Source organism: Arabidopsis lyrata (genome assembly GCF_000004255.2).
Source record: "Arabidopsis lyrata subsp. lyrata unplaced genomic scaffold ARALYscaffold_3, whole genome shotgun sequence".
In the NCBI taxonomy this organism is placed as follows: Eukaryota; Viridiplantae; Streptophyta; class Magnoliopsida; order Brassicales; family Brassicaceae; genus Arabidopsis; species Arabidopsis lyrata.
In genome coordinates this window covers 18,530,611-18,551,763 of record NW_003302553.1, presented here as the reverse complement: position 1 = coordinate 18,551,763, position 21,153 = coordinate 18,530,611, and the positions used below count along the sequence as shown (strand labels likewise).

The 21,153-nt window shown below is 31.5% G+C and overlaps 1 protein-coding gene and 1 pseudogene across 1 annotated transcript; both read right to left on the bottom strand.

The window, feature by feature from the left end:
• Positions 1-298: 298 nt before the first annotated feature.
• On the bottom strand, positions 299-2,977 carry LOC9319880 (annotated as a pseudogene).
• A 6,507-nt stretch (positions 2,978-9,484) lies between these two features.
• LOC9319879 (aminotransferase ALD1) lies at positions 9,485-13,693 on the bottom strand. The gene is made up of 10 exons (XM_002883766.2): positions 13,113-13,693; positions 12,968-12,993; positions 12,806-12,873; positions 12,599-12,715; positions 11,299-11,361; positions 10,927-11,031; positions 10,789-10,839; positions 10,376-10,696; positions 10,091-10,297; positions 9,485-9,946 (listed from the first exon to the last, which is right to left on the bottom strand). Exons 1-10 carry the CDS (start codon positions 13,181-13,183, stop codon positions 9,605-9,607), a joined length of 1,371 nt encoding a protein of 456 aa, XP_002883812.1. The 5' UTR covers positions 13,184-13,693; the 3' UTR covers positions 9,485-9,604.
• Positions 13,694-21,153: the final 7,460 nt, after the last annotated feature.

Here is a 21,153-nt window from a genome sequence, read left to right as displayed (position 1 = left end):
AACTTATATTGTTAAGGCCTCGTGATTGTAACTGACATATAAAAAATACCTGAAATTAAATACAAACGATATATCATTAAAAATGGATTATTTTACAATAACATATTAAATACAATACAAAAATAAACTAAAAAAACATTATTCATTTCAAAACATTACGAGATTAATAAGACACAATCATCACAAACTAATCTTCATCTCTCCTACATCACTTTGATGACTTGCATTTGGTTCTTGTGGGGTTTTCCAAATGTTGAAGAGACCTCCAGGTCTAGGTGTTTGTGGCATTTGTCCAGTTTCAAAATAATTTGTAAAACTGAGACCCGATGATGAAGCTTCTTGTTGAGTGTTCCTCATATTTTCTCCCCGGCCACCAAGTGAAAATTCATATTGGACATTTGCTGGAGTCGTTCCAAATGAACCGCCTTGTTGAAAGTTTGGTGGTGTACCCCACTATAGAGCATTTGGTGGTGTACCCCACTGTGGAGCATTTGGTGGTGTTCTCCACTGTGGAGCATTTGGTGGTGTTCCCCACTGTGGATAAACGGGACCCCAACAACCGGGTGAGTTTCGCCCTCCTAAATTATTACCCACAGAAGATGGACTTCCAGATGATAGACCTCCTAAATTCGGGCTCCCAAATGAATGGCGTGGACCTAACTGTTTTGGCACATCTTGGTTGTTTCGTGAGACCACCAGTCATAACTTCTAATAATTGTAGCTTATCCTCGTTAGTGCTTCCTGATATGTCAATGAAATACATACCCCAAAATACTAGTTCCTTATGTGTATTAATGCATGCCCAATAAAATCCTATGTGCTTAGGAAGGTCTAGCGCAATGAATATCGCTTCCGCCTTTTTCAATTCATCATAATCATCTTGGTCAAAACCAACTAGGACGAAGTTGTTGAAAACTTTGTCGTTGGAATTCTCTGTAGCCAGCGATGGTATCTTGTATTGTTGTCTCAAACGATTGTCGCCAACGATTTCCTCGTGAACCACTTCCAATAGAAACTCTTGCGCTTGATAGTAAGATTTTTACTCAATTCAAGTATCAATTCCTAATACACATGCCATTGTAATATATTAGGTTATCAATCCAATCTCAGTGTGATTGCAAGCATTCAAGATATGAAACAGAAAGCAAATAAGTCAAGCCAAGTGTGAGAAGGTTTTGTGTGTTTCTATTCAATCCTAAGCAACCGGTTTACATGCAAATACCAAACTCAAAAGCATGAGAAAGTAAACTAAATAGCAAGAAGTGAACTACAAACTATCATGCATAAGCTTTAGAAAGGAAACTAACAACCTAACAATGCAGAGAATTGTGCTAGGCCTAATACGTCGAGTAAGCAGGTCGAGCAGGATAACAAAGACTAACAGAAACGAGATTTAAGCAATAAAACAAGGCAAGCTCTTAAGAATGTGGTTATTGGTTATAATGGACTCCTCAATCCCTTTAACTAGCTAACAAACTCAATCAAGCTATCCCTAGACAATAGATTCAAATACAAATCAATCCACTCTCGTGACAGAGATCCTCAAGCTAAGTCACTTTCAAACTCAATTCTCATTGATGAAATATAACCTATCATGCATTAAGATTCAATCTAATATAGTCAATAAACATTCTAATCATCCAATCTCTTGGGCTAGAGTATGTAAATCTCTGGAATAGTTGGTTCAGACATTTTATCAAACACCTTGTGAGTGTGGAAATGTCTGAGATCAACTTCCAATTGATCAGAGAGGAAATAGCACTAAGAACTACTAAACCAGAAAGGAAATCATGCAATTAAACACTTAGCTAGCTAAAGAAACAGATGATTCCACTAACAACCTATCCCATCCTTAAGAACTTTGCAGAACTACTCAAGAACACTGAAAAACATCATAGCTTAAAACCCAGAAAATTGCACAAACCAAGAATTTATTGAAAATCAAGTATGTTATAGATAAGAGAAAGATCTACAACTTTGATGAAGAAACGAAATGCAAAAACTCAAGGATTCAATGGGAAAAACGATTACAAAAACTAGGGTTTTGAGAGAACAGCGGAAAAACCGATGGATAAAAGGAATCTCCCCTGGATAATAGGGTGAACCCCTATTTATAGAAAATACTAGGTTGCCCTAATTAGCAAAACGACAAAATAGAAGGTCGGCGGAGACCCTACTCGACGTCAGGTCGAGCAGATACGTCGAGCAGGTGTGTTCTTCAAAGTTGCAAGCTTTTTCCTAGTCTACTCGACTTCACGTCGAGCTTGTCACATCGAGCATGACTCCAAACTTCTTTGAATCACGTCTTTGGCTCTAACTCGACCTCAAGTCGAGTTCACATGTCGAGCACACTCCCTGGTGACTTCGTGATGTCCTGCTCGAGCTCATGTCTTCTTCCTTCCCTGCTCTGCGTCATGTAGAGCTTGTAAGTCTAGCACATCTCCTTCTGCCTTCCTTTGCATTCCACATCGAGCTAGCAATCCTCTATCACTCCTTTGCTCTCCAAACAAGGCTCAGAAGCACTTGTTTTACCTGTAATCAACTCCATATGCAAGAATGTATGCTATGCTAATGCAGGATGCTCCAAGTGACAGAACATGATGCAAAGTGACTAAGAATGACATGAAAAAAAAAGCAAAACTAAGCTAAATGCATAAGAAATGTATGCTAAAAAGAGATAAAATACAGAGATATCAGCGCTTCTCCCAGATCTTTGTGAACTATTCCCACGTCTAGCGGTTGACTACAAATTTAGCCTACCTCGTTGTTGGTTTCTAGGAGCGGAATTTTAGAACGTTTCATCATCATCAATGGTAACATGATACACATCTTCTTCTTCTAGCGTCTCAGGAAGTTGTGTTTGGGGCACGTCACCACTATCAGCGTTTGAGTCATCTTGGCTCTCTTCATCAATTGGATGCTCGTTGATCAATTGTTTTCTTCTTAGTAGAATGTTGAGATTGTGATTGAACATCATATAATACGAAACATCGTTGCATTACGTCACAAAACTCAGGCGGCCGTCGGTTCAAGTTTTTTGTTAATTTGCATCCCTAAAAATTTTAAATCAATTAGATTCTTAATACCAAAATTTTGAAACATATTATTATGTGTACTTACAAGCTCTTGTTCTTTCCACCATGTGTCAGATGCATATATCATGGATGTATCATGATCAACCGTGATGCCAGTTTTATGCATAAGAAACTTCCACCTCTTGTAACCATTTTTGCATTCATCAAGCTTGTTTTTGAAGAAACTATAATTTATATTCATTTGGAACGCTTGATTGAACTTTTCAACCATATACTCTCTACCGATGGTAGTAGGATGCTGAAGAGTGTAATTATTCATGGCAATTGCTTCTTCGAACAATTGAATTAATGTTTTTTCTTGAATGTACGACCATTTGTACTTGTCTTTGTTTTACAAATTTTGTAAATACAACAATGTGACTTATTATGTAAAATTTAATAAAGATTTTTATTTACAAAAAATAGAAGTAAAAGTAAATTTACTCGCACTGTTGTTTCTGTAGGAGGCGTTGATATTTCGTTGGGATGAGTTGAACTTGTTCTTGTGGAAGGATTTGTGTTCCGTCAACGATTAAACGACATATCTACAATCATTAAAATCCAATAGTTATTTTATAATTTTTAAAAAATAATTGTGACAAGCTATTAACTATTTTCTTTTATTTTTAAAATAATATTTTTGAAGTATAAACTCAATTCGTTTATGGATATTTTTTTTTTTTAAAAATTAGAAAAAAATTTAACCTAAGAAATATTTTTTTAGCACATGTTTTAACAAAATTTAATACACCAAAATATAACATATTTTTCAATATTTATCCACCAACAATAACAAATAAATTACAATATAAAAATACACTATAAATTTTTATATTGTCTAAGTAGTTTTTAATTTAATTAATGATAATACGATATAATTTTTTTTCACAAAAAAAAAGAACTAGGTTTAAGAAAAATTATAACACGTTAGTTTTCAAAACTTTAATAAAAATAAGGATTTTGTTTTATGAAAAAAAGGATTTTTTTAAAAACATTCTTAGAAAAAATAAGTTCAACATTAAAAGGAGAAGAATGATATTTTTTTGCATTTCTAACAATTAATTTAGAATCCACCAAATCATCTATCAAATGTATCTTTATATTAAATTATTAGATAAATATATTGAATTAAGGGTTTAGAAAAAAATAATTATTACCTGAAAGTGAAAATGAGAACTGAAGAGAAAATTATAAAATTTGACACAGCTGGAGTATGATAGAATGCACGAACTTGAGCAAATAGCTATGGAGGAGAACTGAATGGGAACCTAAGCTGCATGGAATCGGAAGCGGGTACGTGGACGCGGAAGCATTTGGAAGCGAGTTTTTGAAAATAATTAGGAAACGGGTACGTGTTGGAAGCGTATAAAATATATATAGATATATATATATATATATATTATATATATATATATACTTATATATATTCATATAATAGAATGTTGATATTTTAGTTGAATTGGTCTAAAAATTAAAAGATTAAAGTATATAAATTACAAATCAGAATCACAATTAAAACATAATAAGAAAAGCAAATTTTATAATTTTAGTGGTTTGATTTTTTTTTTAATATTTTGTATGTTTTTTATATTTAACAAATATATTAAAGTGTAAATTGAATGATTAAACATTATTGAACCGATGGAAACAAATACTCCCTCCGTTTTCGAATAGTTGTCGTTTTAGAGAAATTTTTTTGTTTTTAATTAGTTGTCGTTTTCAGTTTTCGATACAAAATTTATTAGTTTTTTATTTTTTATATTTATTTTTATTATGCAACTTGATTTACTATTGGTTAAATTATGTTTAGGTATATAATTAATAATATTTTTATATTGAAAAACTAACAACATTAATAATTTCTTAATTTGTGTGCATATAGTTAAAACGATAACTATTCGAAAACGGAGGGAGTAATATTGAACCAACGTTAACTTGAAAAAAAATGCAAACAATTGGGCCTTAGCATGTAAACAGAATTGGGCTCAGAGAAAAAAGTAAAAAAACATAAAGAAACACTCAAACACACGTGGAGAGAGATATTCATCTTCTTCCTTTAGATCTGGTTTTGTAAAACTAGAAAGAAAAAAAATCGACCCCGATTCCATTTATAAACACTTTCACGCTTCCAACTCAGAATCGACGATTCCAAAACGATTCTAATCGGCCCTTTTTGAGAATCGCACTTCCCTTGCGATTCCTGGCGCTTCCAAGCGCGCTCCCGTTTCCGATTCCGATTCCGGAGCGGGAATTGGAGCTCCACCGGCGCTTCCGTGCTACGTAGATGGGAACAAATAATAAAGAGGAGTGGTGTGGTGGAACTGTAAATTTGTAATATGATTTTGGTAGAGAGAAATTTTTTTTTTCTTTAGTATGTAATATCATTTTGGTGATATACCATATATATATAATAGATTTATTATCAAAAATTGAAATTTAAAAGAAAAAACATTATCTGTTGCGTTTTTCGAACAAACCACTGAATAATGACTTGAAACGCGGTCCAATATTTAATCTTCTGGACAAACCGCAATTCTTTTTTTCTTTTTAAACATAAATTTCAATAAACAAAGTTGATTGATGACATAACTGCGTTATTCAATAAATGATTGAAAACCGTACCTCTTTTTGATCCGATTTTACCAGTCAAACATTTATTTTGAACCGCAATATCCGCTCGATCCGCACTTGTACCGCCAGATCTCCCTGATCCGCTTTTGTTCAGCTTGATACGCTTGATCCGCTTTGTCCGATACGCTTTCTTTATCAGAGCCAATAATAAAATAATTTTGAACCACTTGCAGTCCAAAATTTAAAAGTAATTGTTGTTTTGCATGCGATCCACCTTTTGCAGCATATATGTAGTTGTTCAAATGTGTTAACTGCGGATATGTTATGTTATCTGTTTTTTCTTTAATTTAAAAACCAATAAAATACATTTTAACCATACTTTTTTTGTAAATAAAATTTTATACATATTTTATGCAATTATTTTCATTATAAATTATATGGTACTAAAAGTAAATAATATAATATTTATAAATTATATGGTACTCTAAATAAATAAATAAATGAGTGAATTTGTGCAAAAACAAAAATAGAGTATAAAATTAGGATAAAAACATTAGGGATGTTTGTCTTTTGACGAGCTACAAATAACGTTGGAAAAGGGTTTGGATTTGCAAATAATTACGAAAAAACCACTGTCTTTTTTGTCTCTGCGCGTGGTAGAAACTTTTCACTTTTAAGGGAAACGAAAGAACAAACTGACATTTATTAAATGCGCACCAGTTGAACTAACATTTTTTTTTTAGCAAAAATTAGCATTTATTATTATGTATCTCTCAAATTTGAACTGGTATCCAAATCGTTTGGGCATAAATGAAAAATTTTAATCCTACAAAAAAAACTGAAAAATTTTAAACAACTAAGAGCAGCCTCAACAATGGGCTCTTAATCTTAGCTCTTATGATTCGTTTTTATATTAATTTTTAAAATTTTATATTTCAGATTGTGTAATGGTTTTAATTTTTTTCTATATCCAATGGTACACTCTTAAGTTGTGGTTCTTAGAGAAAAAAAAGATTAATTTAAAAAAGAAATAAAATAAACAATTTTTATTTTAGAAAACTTAATAATTATCACAAATGATAAAATTTGAAACATACATGACATACAATTTATAACATACATAACATAAAACTTAATAGTTTGAAACTTGATTGTTGCCAAAAAATTTCCATATATGCTGAACCAAATCATATTACAATTGTTGATGCATAGCTCGATCACGAAGTCGAGTTCGAGTGGCCATCATATTACGAGATTTGAAAGCATATCTGTAGAATAGGTGAAATCCACCTGTGAACTTCCGGCAGATTCCGCTTGTTCGAATTCGGATACATCAAACTAAGTATACCCATCTTGTTCGTCTTCTACTATCATATTGTGAAGTATTATACATGCTCGCATAATATTTCATATTTTTACCTTATCCCAAATAAGAGCCGGATTTTTTACAATGGCAAATCGAGCTTGCAAAACTCCAAAAGCATGCTCGACATCTTTACGGCAAGCTTCTTGATTGGTTGCAAATAAAGATGCTTTCCGACCTTATGGAATTGAAATAGATTGGATAAATGTAGTCCATTTAGGATAAATTCCATCAGTGAGATAGTAGCCCAAATGATACTCATTCCTGTTGACTAAATAATTCACTTTCGGAGCTCAACCTTGTAAGATTTCATTAAAAACTGGAGAGCGATCAAGAATATTGATATCGTTTAAAGTATCTGGAGGTCTAAAAAACGTGTGTCATATCCAAAGATCTTGGGAAGCTACAAGCTCTAAAACGATCATTGGTTTTCCAGAACTACGTGTATATTTCCCTTTCCAAGAGGTGGGGAAATTTTTCCACTCCCAATGCATACAATCGATGCTTCCCATCATCCCGGGAAATCCTCGAATCTCTCCAATAATGAGTAGCCGTGGAAGATCTTCTGATGTGGGTTTTCTTAGGTCCTCATCTCCAAACAGAAAAATTATTCCATCAACAAAATGTTCCATGCACTTCATCGAAGTGCTTTCACCAATCTGGAGGTATATGTCAACCGCATCAGCCCCACAACCATATACCAGCATACGAATTGCTGCTATAGACTTTTGTAATGCAGAGAAACCTAACCTTCCGATAACCTCTCTTCTTTGTTGAAAGAATGGAATTTCATTGGAGAGTCGATCAACAATACGCATGAACAAGGGCTTGTTCATTCTAACACGGCGTCGGAATAGATTAGGAGGAAAACTTGTATTTTCTCTTTTTTTAGATTAGGAGGAGTCTCCGATGTTCTGATTAAACGCGAATTGCCTCCAATTTCGCCAGAGAAGAGAATCACGTGAAAAAGAGAGAGAGAGAGAGAGGAGAAGAGAGAAAAACACGCGATTCTCTTTTTTTCTATTTTATATTTTCTCTTCAGCTTATAAACGATTGACACGCGTCCGCCTCTTAACCTTAGTTTTGACTCTTATTTAAGAGTCGACTCTTCACTAATAAACCAATTACACATTTAATTTTTATCATAATTAAGCTAAGAACAAGATTAAAAACCTTGCAGTGGAGATGGTCTAACCTTGTTGTGTGGATATCCAAGAAATAGGTCTTTTGATATATCACGAAAATGTAGAACCACCAAAAAGAAAACAAAAGCGTAAATACTCCGTTATTAACATTTGTATAAATGTAAACACGTATATAGAGGTTTATTATCATTTTTATACATGTAAACACGTATATAAAGTGTTATTAAAATTTATATACACGCTACAAACATATATTACAACCATCGTATCACAAAATATCGAACAGAGAAAGTGACAATTGCACTGAAATTGGACACCGAAATATTATTGGAATCATAAATTTCGTCGGATTTTCAAATGATGTTCACTGGTTTTCGTCGAGTTATCGCCGAATCTTCTTCGGATTTCGTCAAATTTTCACCAACAAGTTGACTCTATACCAAACATGTTCTTCTTTGTCCGCAAATAACCAGAAAGGCAGCTCTAGATTGTTTGTAGTCCTCCAAATTAAATATATTTTCTCATAATAGATCTACTCGACAGAGGAGGCAACATGCTAGATATAAATATATATCTACAAAGTTTTTTGGACATCCACACATACATCTATAACACAAAAATGCAGATCTAAGTTAATCCTTGGAAAGACATTAGTGAATTTAGATAAATATAAATTATCAAAATTTTCCGGTGCGACAGAGTGAATAGTATATACATCGAATTTTCCGGTGCGACAGAGTGAATAGTATATACTGCGAATTTTCCGATGCAATGGAGCGAATAGTATACACGACAGATTAAACAAGTTAAATCAGAACCGAGAGAAATTAAACAATGATGTTAGAAATAGATGATGGGACTTGAGAAAATGATGAACATGCTAGGCAAATGAACATCCAAGAGTTAAGAGATAATAACAAAAACAATTCATTCGTCTTCCGTAGTATTTTTATTGCTATGGACCACATATGAATTTACCAAAAAAACTAATTTACCCAACAACCAATATCTCTCACCCAATTATCTCAAAATAAATTAACACTTGAACCCTATTGAAAATCAACTCGTTCATTTTCTCAGCTAAACTGAACGTATCCCACGCGTATGGCTAAAAGAGAAACTGGTTTATTTGTAATTCTTTCGAATTTCAGATTTATTTATAACGTTTATTTGTTCCTCACCTTCGACAAAGAATCTTACTGTCTCATACAAATAATTATTCTATTTTTGTCTCTAAGCTAAACGATCCTATATATAATTTTTCTCTCCACGAGAAGGTGATCCGATTTATGAATAAAATTTCCTTTACTTTTCGAAGATAAAACTTACGATTATGCTAAACAACTAACATGGTCCCGTAGCTTTTATTATTTCAATAATATACATTATGGTACAAGATAGGTGGGAGAAATTATTCAAGACGATGCTTACAAAGACGATATGTGTTTAGCCTAATTGGTATTAGAAGAAGAAGAGAGATAAGTAAAATGTTTGGTTCGTGTGTTAAAGAAATTCTGCAACCTCTTTGATGCTTCAACAATGTCCTCTCTGCGTCCAAACCCACTAATCCTCAAATACTCTTCTCCACCGGGTCCAAAACCTGAGCCTGGTACTGTTATTATATGAGTGTTTTCTAGAATCTCAGCAAAAACGTCCCATGATTTTGATCCCTTGAAGTGAACCCACAAGTATGGAGCATTTACGCCACCATAAACCTTGAGGCCGAGCGAGACTAGAGTGTCCATCAGTATCTTCCTGTTCTCTTTGTAGTAGTCGTTCACTGACCGTATCTCCTGTAATGTTTTAACCCAAGAAACATAAATTGAAGAAAACGAAACAAAAATATGAGAGTGCACATGTGAATTTATAAGGCATTAGTTAGTACCATTGTGGGTTATTTAGAAAAAATGTAAGCAAATGCTATAAAGTTTTATTACCTTAAGGCCACCAGAAGAAAGGCATGCTAGTCCACCTGCCTGAGCAATATTTGAAGCTCCATTGAAGGAAGTGGTAACTATGCGATGGAAATCGTTGATAATGGGAAAACCATTAGAGTACAAGAGCTCATCAGGGATGATAGTCCAACCAAGCCGAACACCGGTGAAACCCGCAAACTTAGAGAATGAAGAAACTTCAATCGCCACCTAGCAAAGAGTAATTCAATGGATGAATGCAAAAGGACGGCCACAATAAATAGACATGATTATGTAAACTACTCTCACCTCTCTAGCACCAGGAATTTCATATATTGAACGTGGGCTATCGTCTTCGATAAAAGCAGCATATGCAGAGTCAAAAATAATTATGGAACCATTTCTCTTTGCAAAATCAACTAGTTGATGTAGTTGTTTTCTGGATGCAACATAACCAGTAGGGTTATTAGGAGAACAAAAGAAGATGACATCAGTCCTTGGGGTCATAGCCAGATCAGGGAAAAAACTATTTTTAGGCCCACATGGCATGTAGACAACATTTTGGTACTTCTTGGTTGGTTCATGGAAATGACCAGTCTGACCAATTATCACACTTGAATCTATGTAAGCCTGAATCCAAAACAAAAAAAGCAGCATAAGAGGCAAAAAAAAAAAAAAACAACTTCTCATTAAAAAATGAGAACGTAAACATAAAATAGTACCGGGAAGGTAGGATCTTGCACAGCAATTGTGACGTTGGAGCCTAGGAGTAGCTAAAGATTTGAAACTCGAATCAGCATAACGCCAAAAGAATGTGTTAAATATCAAGAAAGTCAAAATACTCTGGCCTAGATGCATACCTGAAGACGAGAAATATCACTTTGTGCACCATCTGATACAAAAACTTCATTGCTTTTTACGTGCAAATCTCTATAAAACGTTTCAGCAATAGCTTTTCGCAGGGTCTAAGAAAAAAAATATATATATGTTAATACAAAGGAATAGACTCACTACTTAAATAATTCTCTGGTTTATAGTCTCACTAGAGACTACGATAATGAGACTATGAAAATGTAAGTTTAATTTAAATCCTTCTTTCGGTTTACAAATATAAAAGAGGTAAAATATCCAGAAAAAAAATGTTTAGAACTTAGGGTTAGGATCGGTTGAATAAACAACAAATTAAATTGAAACAACTTTTGTCAACGCAAAGAAAAGAGGACCATAATTACCTTATTTCCTTGTTCCAGTCCATACCCTCTATATCCTTCTACCGTCGATAGGCCATGTGCGAACTGAATAATCAAAATTCAACACATGTTACTACTTACTAATGACTAGTTGACTACTAAGTACTAAGTACTAGTCTTCCAAAAAAATCTAAAAAATTATATTTTACATATTTTTCCCTTGTTCAGTGACAAAATTGCCAATGATTTAATTACCAAGTGATAGTTTCATTATATAGTTTAAAAACAATAAAAAAAAATTCACTACCTACACATATATAAGAAAATACCAGAAGAGCAATATACATCAATCAAAGTAGTTAAAACAAAAGAACCAAAGTCGATGAAAGTCAGACAAAACATACACTATAAAAGCACTATGGACAATAGAAATAACAAAAGCATAGATATTTGACAAAGAAACACATGTCTTCCCTTGTTGCACCAGAGCAATTATATATAAACGAACGCATAATGGGACAAGAGATATTACTAAAACTAAAATAAAAAAAGAACCATTCACGAAGCATAGACATTGTGATTTTTCCTGTTAACCACAAAAAAATACTCGAGAAATCTTCATATCATCCTATTATAATATACGAAACATACACATACATAAAAGACCAACCGAGCTAGACCAAAAAAAAGGCCGACATATGCGTCGACGACCATTAAAAAAATTTGAAGAAAAATAATTAATTTGCATGATAACAAAAACCATGACAATATCGAAAATTTCGAAAAAAGCAAGAAGAGAACGAACGACATCTGACTTTTGAGATTGTCCAGTCAAGAAGACGATTTGTATGAGTTGAACAGTTTAAGCCTTCATGTAAGAAAATCGGGCTATACCACAAAACGGTCAATTTCTGATTTCAAACAGAGTTTGACTATGTTTAAGTGGGTCTCAGGGTCTTGTGGTTTAGGATAAATTTCAGACCAGACTGGTTACCAACCGGCAGCTTGTCTGATTTGGGGGATTAAATCAAAGATATTACTATGCAAATGCAACTAGGGCAATACGATCCCTCACACAATTTTCTATCATGCAGAAAAATCAGATTAGGTAGTTGCATCACAAAAATTAGATTAAGATTTTTCCACGAGTTTTGGAGATGAAGAAATACTATCCGTCGGTACACAGGACCAGGACCGGCTCAATATTTTTTGGTCCCCGGGACAAAAACATTTTTTTAGACCCTTTAGTAAGAAGTTATAGTCCTTCCATATGTTTTAGCTAGGGCTTAACGCAAAAAAAAAATTAAAAAGGTAAATCAAATACCAAAAAAAAGAGTCATACGTTAGACATATGTGAGGTTATTTGCTCTGGTATAGGCTTTGTTGTATCACCAGTCCCAAGGCTTATCAATTGTACATTTGGATGCTTTTCAATGTGCTCAAGCTCACGTCTGTTGATCTATTTACACGAAAACAAACTGTCAATTAAATACCAAATAATGGAATATCTATATAAAGCAATAAAGATGAGATCAGGTTATGAACTTACTTCAGGAAACAAATAATTGTTCTTTAGTTTCTCCAAATTCACGTTCCGGACAAGTTTTGTGCTGCCACCTGAAAAAGCTAGCATAATTAGGACAAGAGATAACCAAATATACAGCTATATCTTCTCATAGTTTTGAGATTCAAGATGAGAAAATAAACTTACCAAGTTTCTTCATATCGAAGTCCAAACTGTAGAAGAAAGAGTAAAGTTTCAGTGTATCATTAAGCCGATTATAAGATAGCGATAAATTAATAGAAAGTAAAATCTTTTGAGTCCATGTCTTGCATTACAATTTGTAAAAAAGTACCTAGCCTTGGTAATTTTTGATGGAGAAGAACATAAAGGTGAGGCCGAACTACAGAACATTAGACTGACCATTCTTTACTTGCAAGTTATGACAGCTTCGATTATGTAGACAATTATAATACAACCTGATCTGATACGTGCGTATATATATACTCCAAGTAAGTACCAATAAGCACTATTAAAATGAGTATATATATGTCACCTTCAAGTGGATAGAGTGCAGAAATTTCTGAAGCAGCCAATCCATGCACGGCTAGTGAGTCAGATATATTCACACCATGTCTTCTTATTGTCCATTAAATGTTGGACCAATATATGAGCATATTATTTTCTTAAATAGATTATTATTTGTAGGTACTTAAATAACATTTGAAGAACAAATATATATCATTTGAAATCTCTAGCAATCAATGCCATCCTTTCTTTTGGTCAGAAACCTAATATTTAATACTCCTTGCGTTCCATTTAAAAAATTTGTATGTATAATAGACAAAACAAACATATTATAGCTAATGTCAATTAGCTAAAATTGTTAGAAACGGATATTTTTAAAAAATATTGACGCTACAACAACTTTTATTGAAATGAATTTAAACTATCTTTATATTTGTGAATTGTATGTAATCTGACCTTTTGGAAATTCTAGATTAGAAAAAAAAAAAAAAAAAAAAAAAAGAACAACTTCAAGTTTTACGACGAAGAAACCTATAGTGGGACTAGGACTAACATTCTTCTCTTTTCTTTTTTCATCAACTAGGACTAACATTCAGATTCCCAAAAAATTGGTGTCATAATAGATGGTGCATGGTAGCTGACTTCAATGCCATGCCACTGCAGAGGTGAAGTAATATTTTTTTATAAATCGGACCTAGTGGATATTATCAACTTGTTGACTTCCATGCATGTGTGGTACTTTCATGCACACGAGCGCATGATCAGAATCAAACCTAAACAAAGCAGGTGAATTAACACAATATATAGGTATTAAAAACTTGTTAGCTACCTAGTTTTTGATCCCACCCGTAAAATTATTTATATGACAAATGGCTCTTGTAAAATTAGACCAAATGCAACTAATGATACAAATGGTTATGTTATATCATTCTTTAAACCAAGATGACTTTTATAGCATGTCACCACTAGTACGTATTAGTACAAGTATGAAGTATTTCAACTTTTGCAGACAAGTCCTAATAAAGAAATGTTCTTTAACCAAGTTACGAGGAACCTTATTTACCACTCATAACTTATACCATAGTTATGGCAGAATTCAAAGTATCTAAGTTTACCGGACAAAGTTTAGACCAAATTTTGTTCTTTTGATGCTATTTCTTTTGTTAAAACTTGTGTAGACCAAGTTTTGTTGTCTTAATCTATGAGGGCTACAGGAAAGTTAAGTCACGTATGAACATGCTCAAGAAATGACTAAGAAGCCTCATAGAAACCTTCATGCTTTTGCTTAAAAAGTATAGAAAATTCTTGGCTAATATATCTCAACATCATTACATGAGAATAGATAAAAAAAAAAATATCACACCTTGACAAACCGAATCAGACAAGGTTTTGTTCCTCTCAGGAGAAAAGTCAATAATAAAGGGAAAGAATAATCATAATAGTCAATGTATAATAGTAAAATAAGTTTGGGAGAAAATTTTCCAAAGAATATAATTCGTTTTGAAAGAAATGATAATCGGTCAGAATTCAAGATATAAAGACTATATTATATAGTTTTATTGGCTTACGACTACAAAATAGAAAACTCAACACTCCTTATTGTCAGCCACCCATTTGGCATGAAAATCAATAAAAAGAAGAAGAAAATAAAATAACAATTCTAACTTATTATAGTATTGGACAATGTGGAAACGAAAACTCCTCAACGAACACGAAAACTCTAAACTTGTCACTATAATATTATAGAAGTCGTGGAAAATTAATCTCTTCTAGATAGAATTATGTAGGAGTTGGACAAGACAAGGAACAATAAAATTCACATACGTAAATCAAGAATATTTTGAAGGACAAGGCATTTTCGTGGAGTATGATAGTTAAATGTGACTACCATTGAGAAAAGTTACAAACAAGTTGTCATTTAACATCCTTTTATTAGGAAGTTCTAACGAAAGTACTTACTACCGAGAAACATGCCTAGCTTTTTGATATATCTACACAAAAGGAATTCCGCGGACGTAGATTCGAGAGCATCATTTTCAAATTAGGCGTTTGCAACCAGCAAACTTCAACTTGATCAGGAAAGATGTTATAAAGTAAAATACATATACCCTTGATTTTACTTTCTTTAGTTAGATGCATACAACATTTTATGCATAGTTGTCATTAATTCTTCGAACCGTTAATGATAGAAGAGTATATGAGTGTTTTTAAAAAAAAAACTGATGACATCAATTGAACTCGATGCTTACGAATTATCTTTGCTCAAAAGAAGATAGGTGATGGTTTTTTTTTTATTTATTTGTAAACATATTGCTTTATGCTCGAAGTGAAGGGTCTACGAAGCGAAAGCTTAATTCTAGATCGTTGAGCAAATTTTAAACGTCGTGGGGATAGACATTGTCAAATTTTGATGTACCTAGAGCCCAAGGGTCAAGTTTGATGGGGTGGTAGACTTAATCGAAACTTTTTGTGAGGATACAACCCGTCGACACTAGTATATCACCTAGTTGGGATCAATATTTTGAACCGTAAATAGAAGCATAGATCTGTTTTCTAAACAGCTGCCAATAATTAAACTCAAAACTAGCGTAAAGTTTTATCTGCTCAAAAGAAGACAGGTGGTTTTCTTTATTGCTTTTTATACATATATGTTGCTTTATGCTTAAGTAGAGGAGAGGCACGAAGCAAAACCTACATCTATATCGTAGAGATGATTAGTGTTGGAGTATCGATATTCAAAGGTGAATGTGGGTTTTGTGCTTCTTACAACTTCATCAATCTAATATACTTGTTGAAGAACCCACAAGAATTGACTCTTTCTACAAGGATTGCGTTGGATGGATGGACACTATACATGATATTTATAGGAAAAAGGTTGTATCAAATTTTTTTTTTTTTTTTTTTTTTTTTTTTTTTTTTTTTGTCAACCACACATTTATTAAAAAATTCATTGGTTGGTTGCCCAACTAGGAGGAGAAATGTTTACAAAAGTAGCTTCAGAAAATAAAAGTCTAGAAGAGCGCGCTAAACAGTCCGCTTTTAAATTACAAGAACGAGAAATAAGGGAAAGTGAGAAAGATGAAAAGGAAACACGTAGCAAACCAAACTCGTCTAGAAGGTTGGAGAAAGCTGGCCATTCGTCAGGTGACTGTACCATCGAGACCAATTCTGAGCAGTCTGATTCAAACGCCTGACAGGCAATCCTTCTTGAAAGGATATTCTTCATGGCCCAAATTAAAGCTTCCATTTCCGAATGAAGGGGTGAGGGCGATCTCCTAAGGCATTTTGCACCAAGCAGTATAGTTTGAGCAGTTCCCTGAAAACACCACCAACCTAAACCCATTGTTGGATCCGTAGCTTTCCATGAACCATCAAACCGACATCGTAATGATTGGTTTGGGGGTTCCGAAAATTCCGTAAATGTAATATTGTCGATCGGATCCATTTGAGCTTCTTCCCACAGTAATTTCTCACTCAAGGCGTGATTTAAAATATCTGTAGGATCTGTTTGTATTCCTTTAAAAAATTTTTTATTCCTATATTTCCATATGAACCACAAAATCCAGGCAAAACAATTTGTTTTTTCCCCCCATCTCGAGGAGGTGGTATCCTCCAATAAAGATAATCTAGATTTGAAAGTTCCGAATTTAGTGGAAAACAACCTGGAACCAAAGGAACCGCGGATAATTCCCATATTTCAGAGAATGAGAACACGCAAATAAAGCATGATTTATAGTTTCCTCTGCCAACTCACACCTTTTACAAATAGTGTCACAGCTAATCCCTCGCTGTACTAATTTTGATGTAACTGCCAAAGATCCTGAAGCGATTTGCCATAAGAAATGTTTTATTTTTGGAGGAGCTTTGACTTTCCACGCTTGAGCTTGTAGGATTTTAAAATTTGGTCCCCATTCTACCGTCTCGCACATCTGTCGAGCTAGTCGATATCCAGACTTTACTGTATATTTCCCTGAATTTGTATAATGCCAAATAAGCCTATCTGGCCTATAAATCTGACTAATAGTCATTCCTCTAATGATTCCTCTAATGGCTGTATCAATTTTAGACCATACAATTTATTTATTTTTATTTAAGAAAATCATTTTTTCTAGTAATTTAGGAAATAATAAATTTCGATTAAAAAATTTAATGTCTTTGATACATAAAGAATCTTTCTATTTAAGCAAAAATATTTAAAAATTCTAAAATATTATTTTTGGCAAGTTTATCCAATATTAAAATGTGTTTTGTTTTTGGTTTTATAATAATAAGTATAAGGATAGTAGAATTAAAAGTGTTTGACAAATAGTTCTCAAAACCTAAAATTTTATACTATTCATGGAATAAGGAATAATTTTAAGAGTTTATATGTTCATTAGAATTGAAAGAAAAAGTTCAAAATCCTCCACATATCAAATAATATTTATGTGTTATAAACTAAAAACAAAGATACAAACTAAATTATTATTGATAAAATAATATATATGGGGACGTTTTATAAACTACAATGTTTAAGTAATTTATAAAATAAGATAAAAAGCATAAATTATTTTTCTTAAAAATAATAAAATATTAATACAATTTATTGTTAAACAGAGGTAACCAAACAAAACTACAAATAAAAATACAATTGAAATATGATGAAAAAAGAGAAAAAGCTGACGGAAAAATTTCAGACAATTGAAGCTCCAGACTGTGGTATGAAGACGACAACGATGTCGGTAATGCCCGATCTTTCGGAGATATCCATCTTTTCGGAAGTATGTATAGCTTGTGACCATATATTTACAAACAACAAAAATATATATCAAAGCAAAAGAGAATACTCGCATTTAAGTAATAATTTTACATCTACTTTCATTTTTACCCATTCCTGATTGATAGGAGCGGTAGCCGAAAGATGCGGAAAATAGCAATGACCGGAGACGCTGGAAATCGAAATGAAGAAGACGACGAGAAGAACTCTCACCGCTGTAATCTTCATCGAGACTTTAACAATTGAAATCTTGGGTTTTTTAAAAAAAATTGCAAACAAGTCAAAATTTAGAACAAAGGTACCCATGAAATATATCTCTCAACCCTAACCACATTCCTGTGTTTCCCTTCAAACAGAGTGTGTCTCAAAGACCTCCTTCGCTAGATCCTTAATGAAACGTACCATATTTCGACATTTCACGTATATGAGAGAGATATTGTAATGTATCTATATATACATTTTCGAAGTACAAATATGAAATAAATCTTTAGTTGACACTTATTTACAAGAGAATGTCATTGTCATAAATATTTATCTATTAATTAATATTACAAAATGTTTTTTGAAAAAATCTTTTAGAAACCGTGGGTTTCAAATATGGTAATAAATTGATTTTGTTTCTAAATTCGATTAATTGATAATTTCCTAAAACATCTCTACATAATTTAAACATTAATATTTGATTCTTCTTTGACTTTTATATGATCTTATATTTAATTTATTTTAAATTTATATAAAATACATATAATTAATATAATAATAGATTTTTTCTGCATATAATGTGATTCAAATTTTAAAAAATGGACATATATGACTCAATCGATGAAGAAAAAATATGTGTACAATGTCCCACATTGCTTAAAAAATTGGGCAATGGTTCATAATCATACTATAAAAAGGACTAAAATGATTCTGAATACAAATGAGCAGGAAGCTTGATTTGTCAAGCGTCCAATATTAAAATTGTATCCGGTTTACTCCGGTTCTTTATTTTAAAGAATTTAAACTTTTAAAAAGTTTCAAAATATTATAAATATTTAAACTTTATTAAAAGTTAAATGTTATAATTATTTAAACTTTTTATAAAGTTAAACTTTATAAAATGTTTTAAATATTAAAAAAACTAAAACATTTATGAAGTTTCAAATATTTTAAATATTTGTACTTTATATGAATTTATAAAGAGTTTAAACATACATTATAAATATTTATAAATATTTAAACTTTATAAAACTTTTAGAGTATTTATAAGATTTAAGTTCTATAAGACTTTTATAATATTTGAACTCTATAACAATTAAAATATATATATTATGTTAAAGCAAACTTTTAAATTGACTCGAATTATATGTATTTTAAATAAAAATATTATTAAAAAGAAAAATAACTAAATGCTGTTTAATTTCACGGGACAAAGTTATATGGTGGGACGGATTTGAGTCGATATTAATATGGGATGGTATACCACGGGTGAATCCTACAATTATAAATAAAAGTATAATTATATAATCTTAAACATTAAACAAACCAAACAATAATAACAAAACAAATATAACTTAAAATTTAAAAATTTTAGTTAAAATTTTTTTTTTAAGAATTTTTTAGATATTTTTGGGTAAATATCATCTTCATTTTTGGAGTATTCACTTTTGATTTTAACCAGAGTCGTGACGTTTGTCAATTTTTTCTTATTTTTAATGCTTTTCCACATTTTCTTTGTTTTCTAATTTTGTCGATATATTTGCTTTACCGACGCTATTTATTGCCATGTTAATATTTCATTCATTTATTAAATTTAATTAAAAAATCATATGGTAAACAATTATAGTGCAAGTTGTAAAATTTCATGTGGTTTTTCATCTTCCTTTCTACCTTTTTGTTAAGACAATGGATTAGTTCTGGTAAGTTCCATTAAAATAACTAAAGTTTTGGAAATCTAAAAATAAATAAAACACAAAAGCCTAAAATTTTATACTACTAGGCTAATACCCGCACATTGTGCGGGTTTTTTCATCCACAATTTGTTAGTCATAACAATTTACATCGATTGAATTAATTTAATCAATAATGTTTTTGGTGTTTTTTTTCCTAAAAATCATTTTGATGTATTCCTCTAACTCTAGAATAAATAATTCATTCTATGTGTTATAAACCAAATACAAAATAAATCATTATTGATAAAATAATATATTTTTACGTTCTATAACTTACCATGTTTAAGTTATTTATAAAATTCAAGATAATTTTAAATAAAAAGCATAAATTAATTTTTTAAAAAATTATTAGTACAATCAATTGTTAAACAGCGAAAACCAAACAAAACTACAAATACAAAACCTCAATTACTATTCTCATAATCTATATATATAATGGGAGAGTTTCTCTCCATCTAGGGTGTCCACATCAGCATCCATGTCATCATAATTTATTTTTTTGTGGGCTCCACTTATTTCATTTATTAAAACAAAAACAATTAAACGAAAACTAATTCACACATTAAATAAAAATAATAATTGACAAAAATTAATGAAATATTATGAAAAAACGAAAAAATTGTATATTAGATCATATACAATATGAAAATTTTGAATAGAGATTGAATAAATATTAGATCATTATATTTTAACATATAATGAGTAAATATTTTTAAATAGTTAGAGATACGAAAAAAGAAACTTATCATATATTTTAATGGTACAAAATTTATTTTTTAAGAGTTACAATTATTTAGTAGAGTAAAGAAAATAAGAGTTAAAAAACCAAATTTAAAGGTTTTTACTTAAAATAGAAAGCAATTCATTTCTGGAAAATAGACATTTAAAATTTGAGTACCGATTAAAAAATAAAAAGAATTTAGAACATATTATTATTTATAATTATAATATAATATATATTAGTATATTTTCTATATTATTAATTTTTTCTAAATTAAAAAGTGAATACCTAAAAAAGAAAAACTAAATATTAATTAGTGTTTAGAAAATTAACATAGATTGAAAAAAATTAAGGTGATTTGCAATAATAAAAAAAAACTATCCTGAACTTCAAAAATAAAAATAAAATAATCTTATCGAGTATTAAAACTGTGTAATAATAATATTTGAGAATGCTA

Bases quoted from the DNA above. Each gene is read 5' to 3' on its own strand.
- LOC9319879 (XM_002883766.2), bottom strand. From the start codon at position 13,183: ATGGTCAGTCTAATGTTCTGTAGTTCGGCCTCACCTTTATGTTCTTCT. The intron at 12,874-12,967 runs GTAAGTTTATTT...TAGCTTTTTCAG, and splicing joins CTTCGATATGAAGAAACTTG to GTGGCAGCACAAAACTTGTC. The intron at 9,947-10,090 runs GTAATAAAACTT...AAAACATTACAG, and splicing joins TTTCTTCTGGTGGCCTTAAG to GAGATACGGTCAGTGAACGA.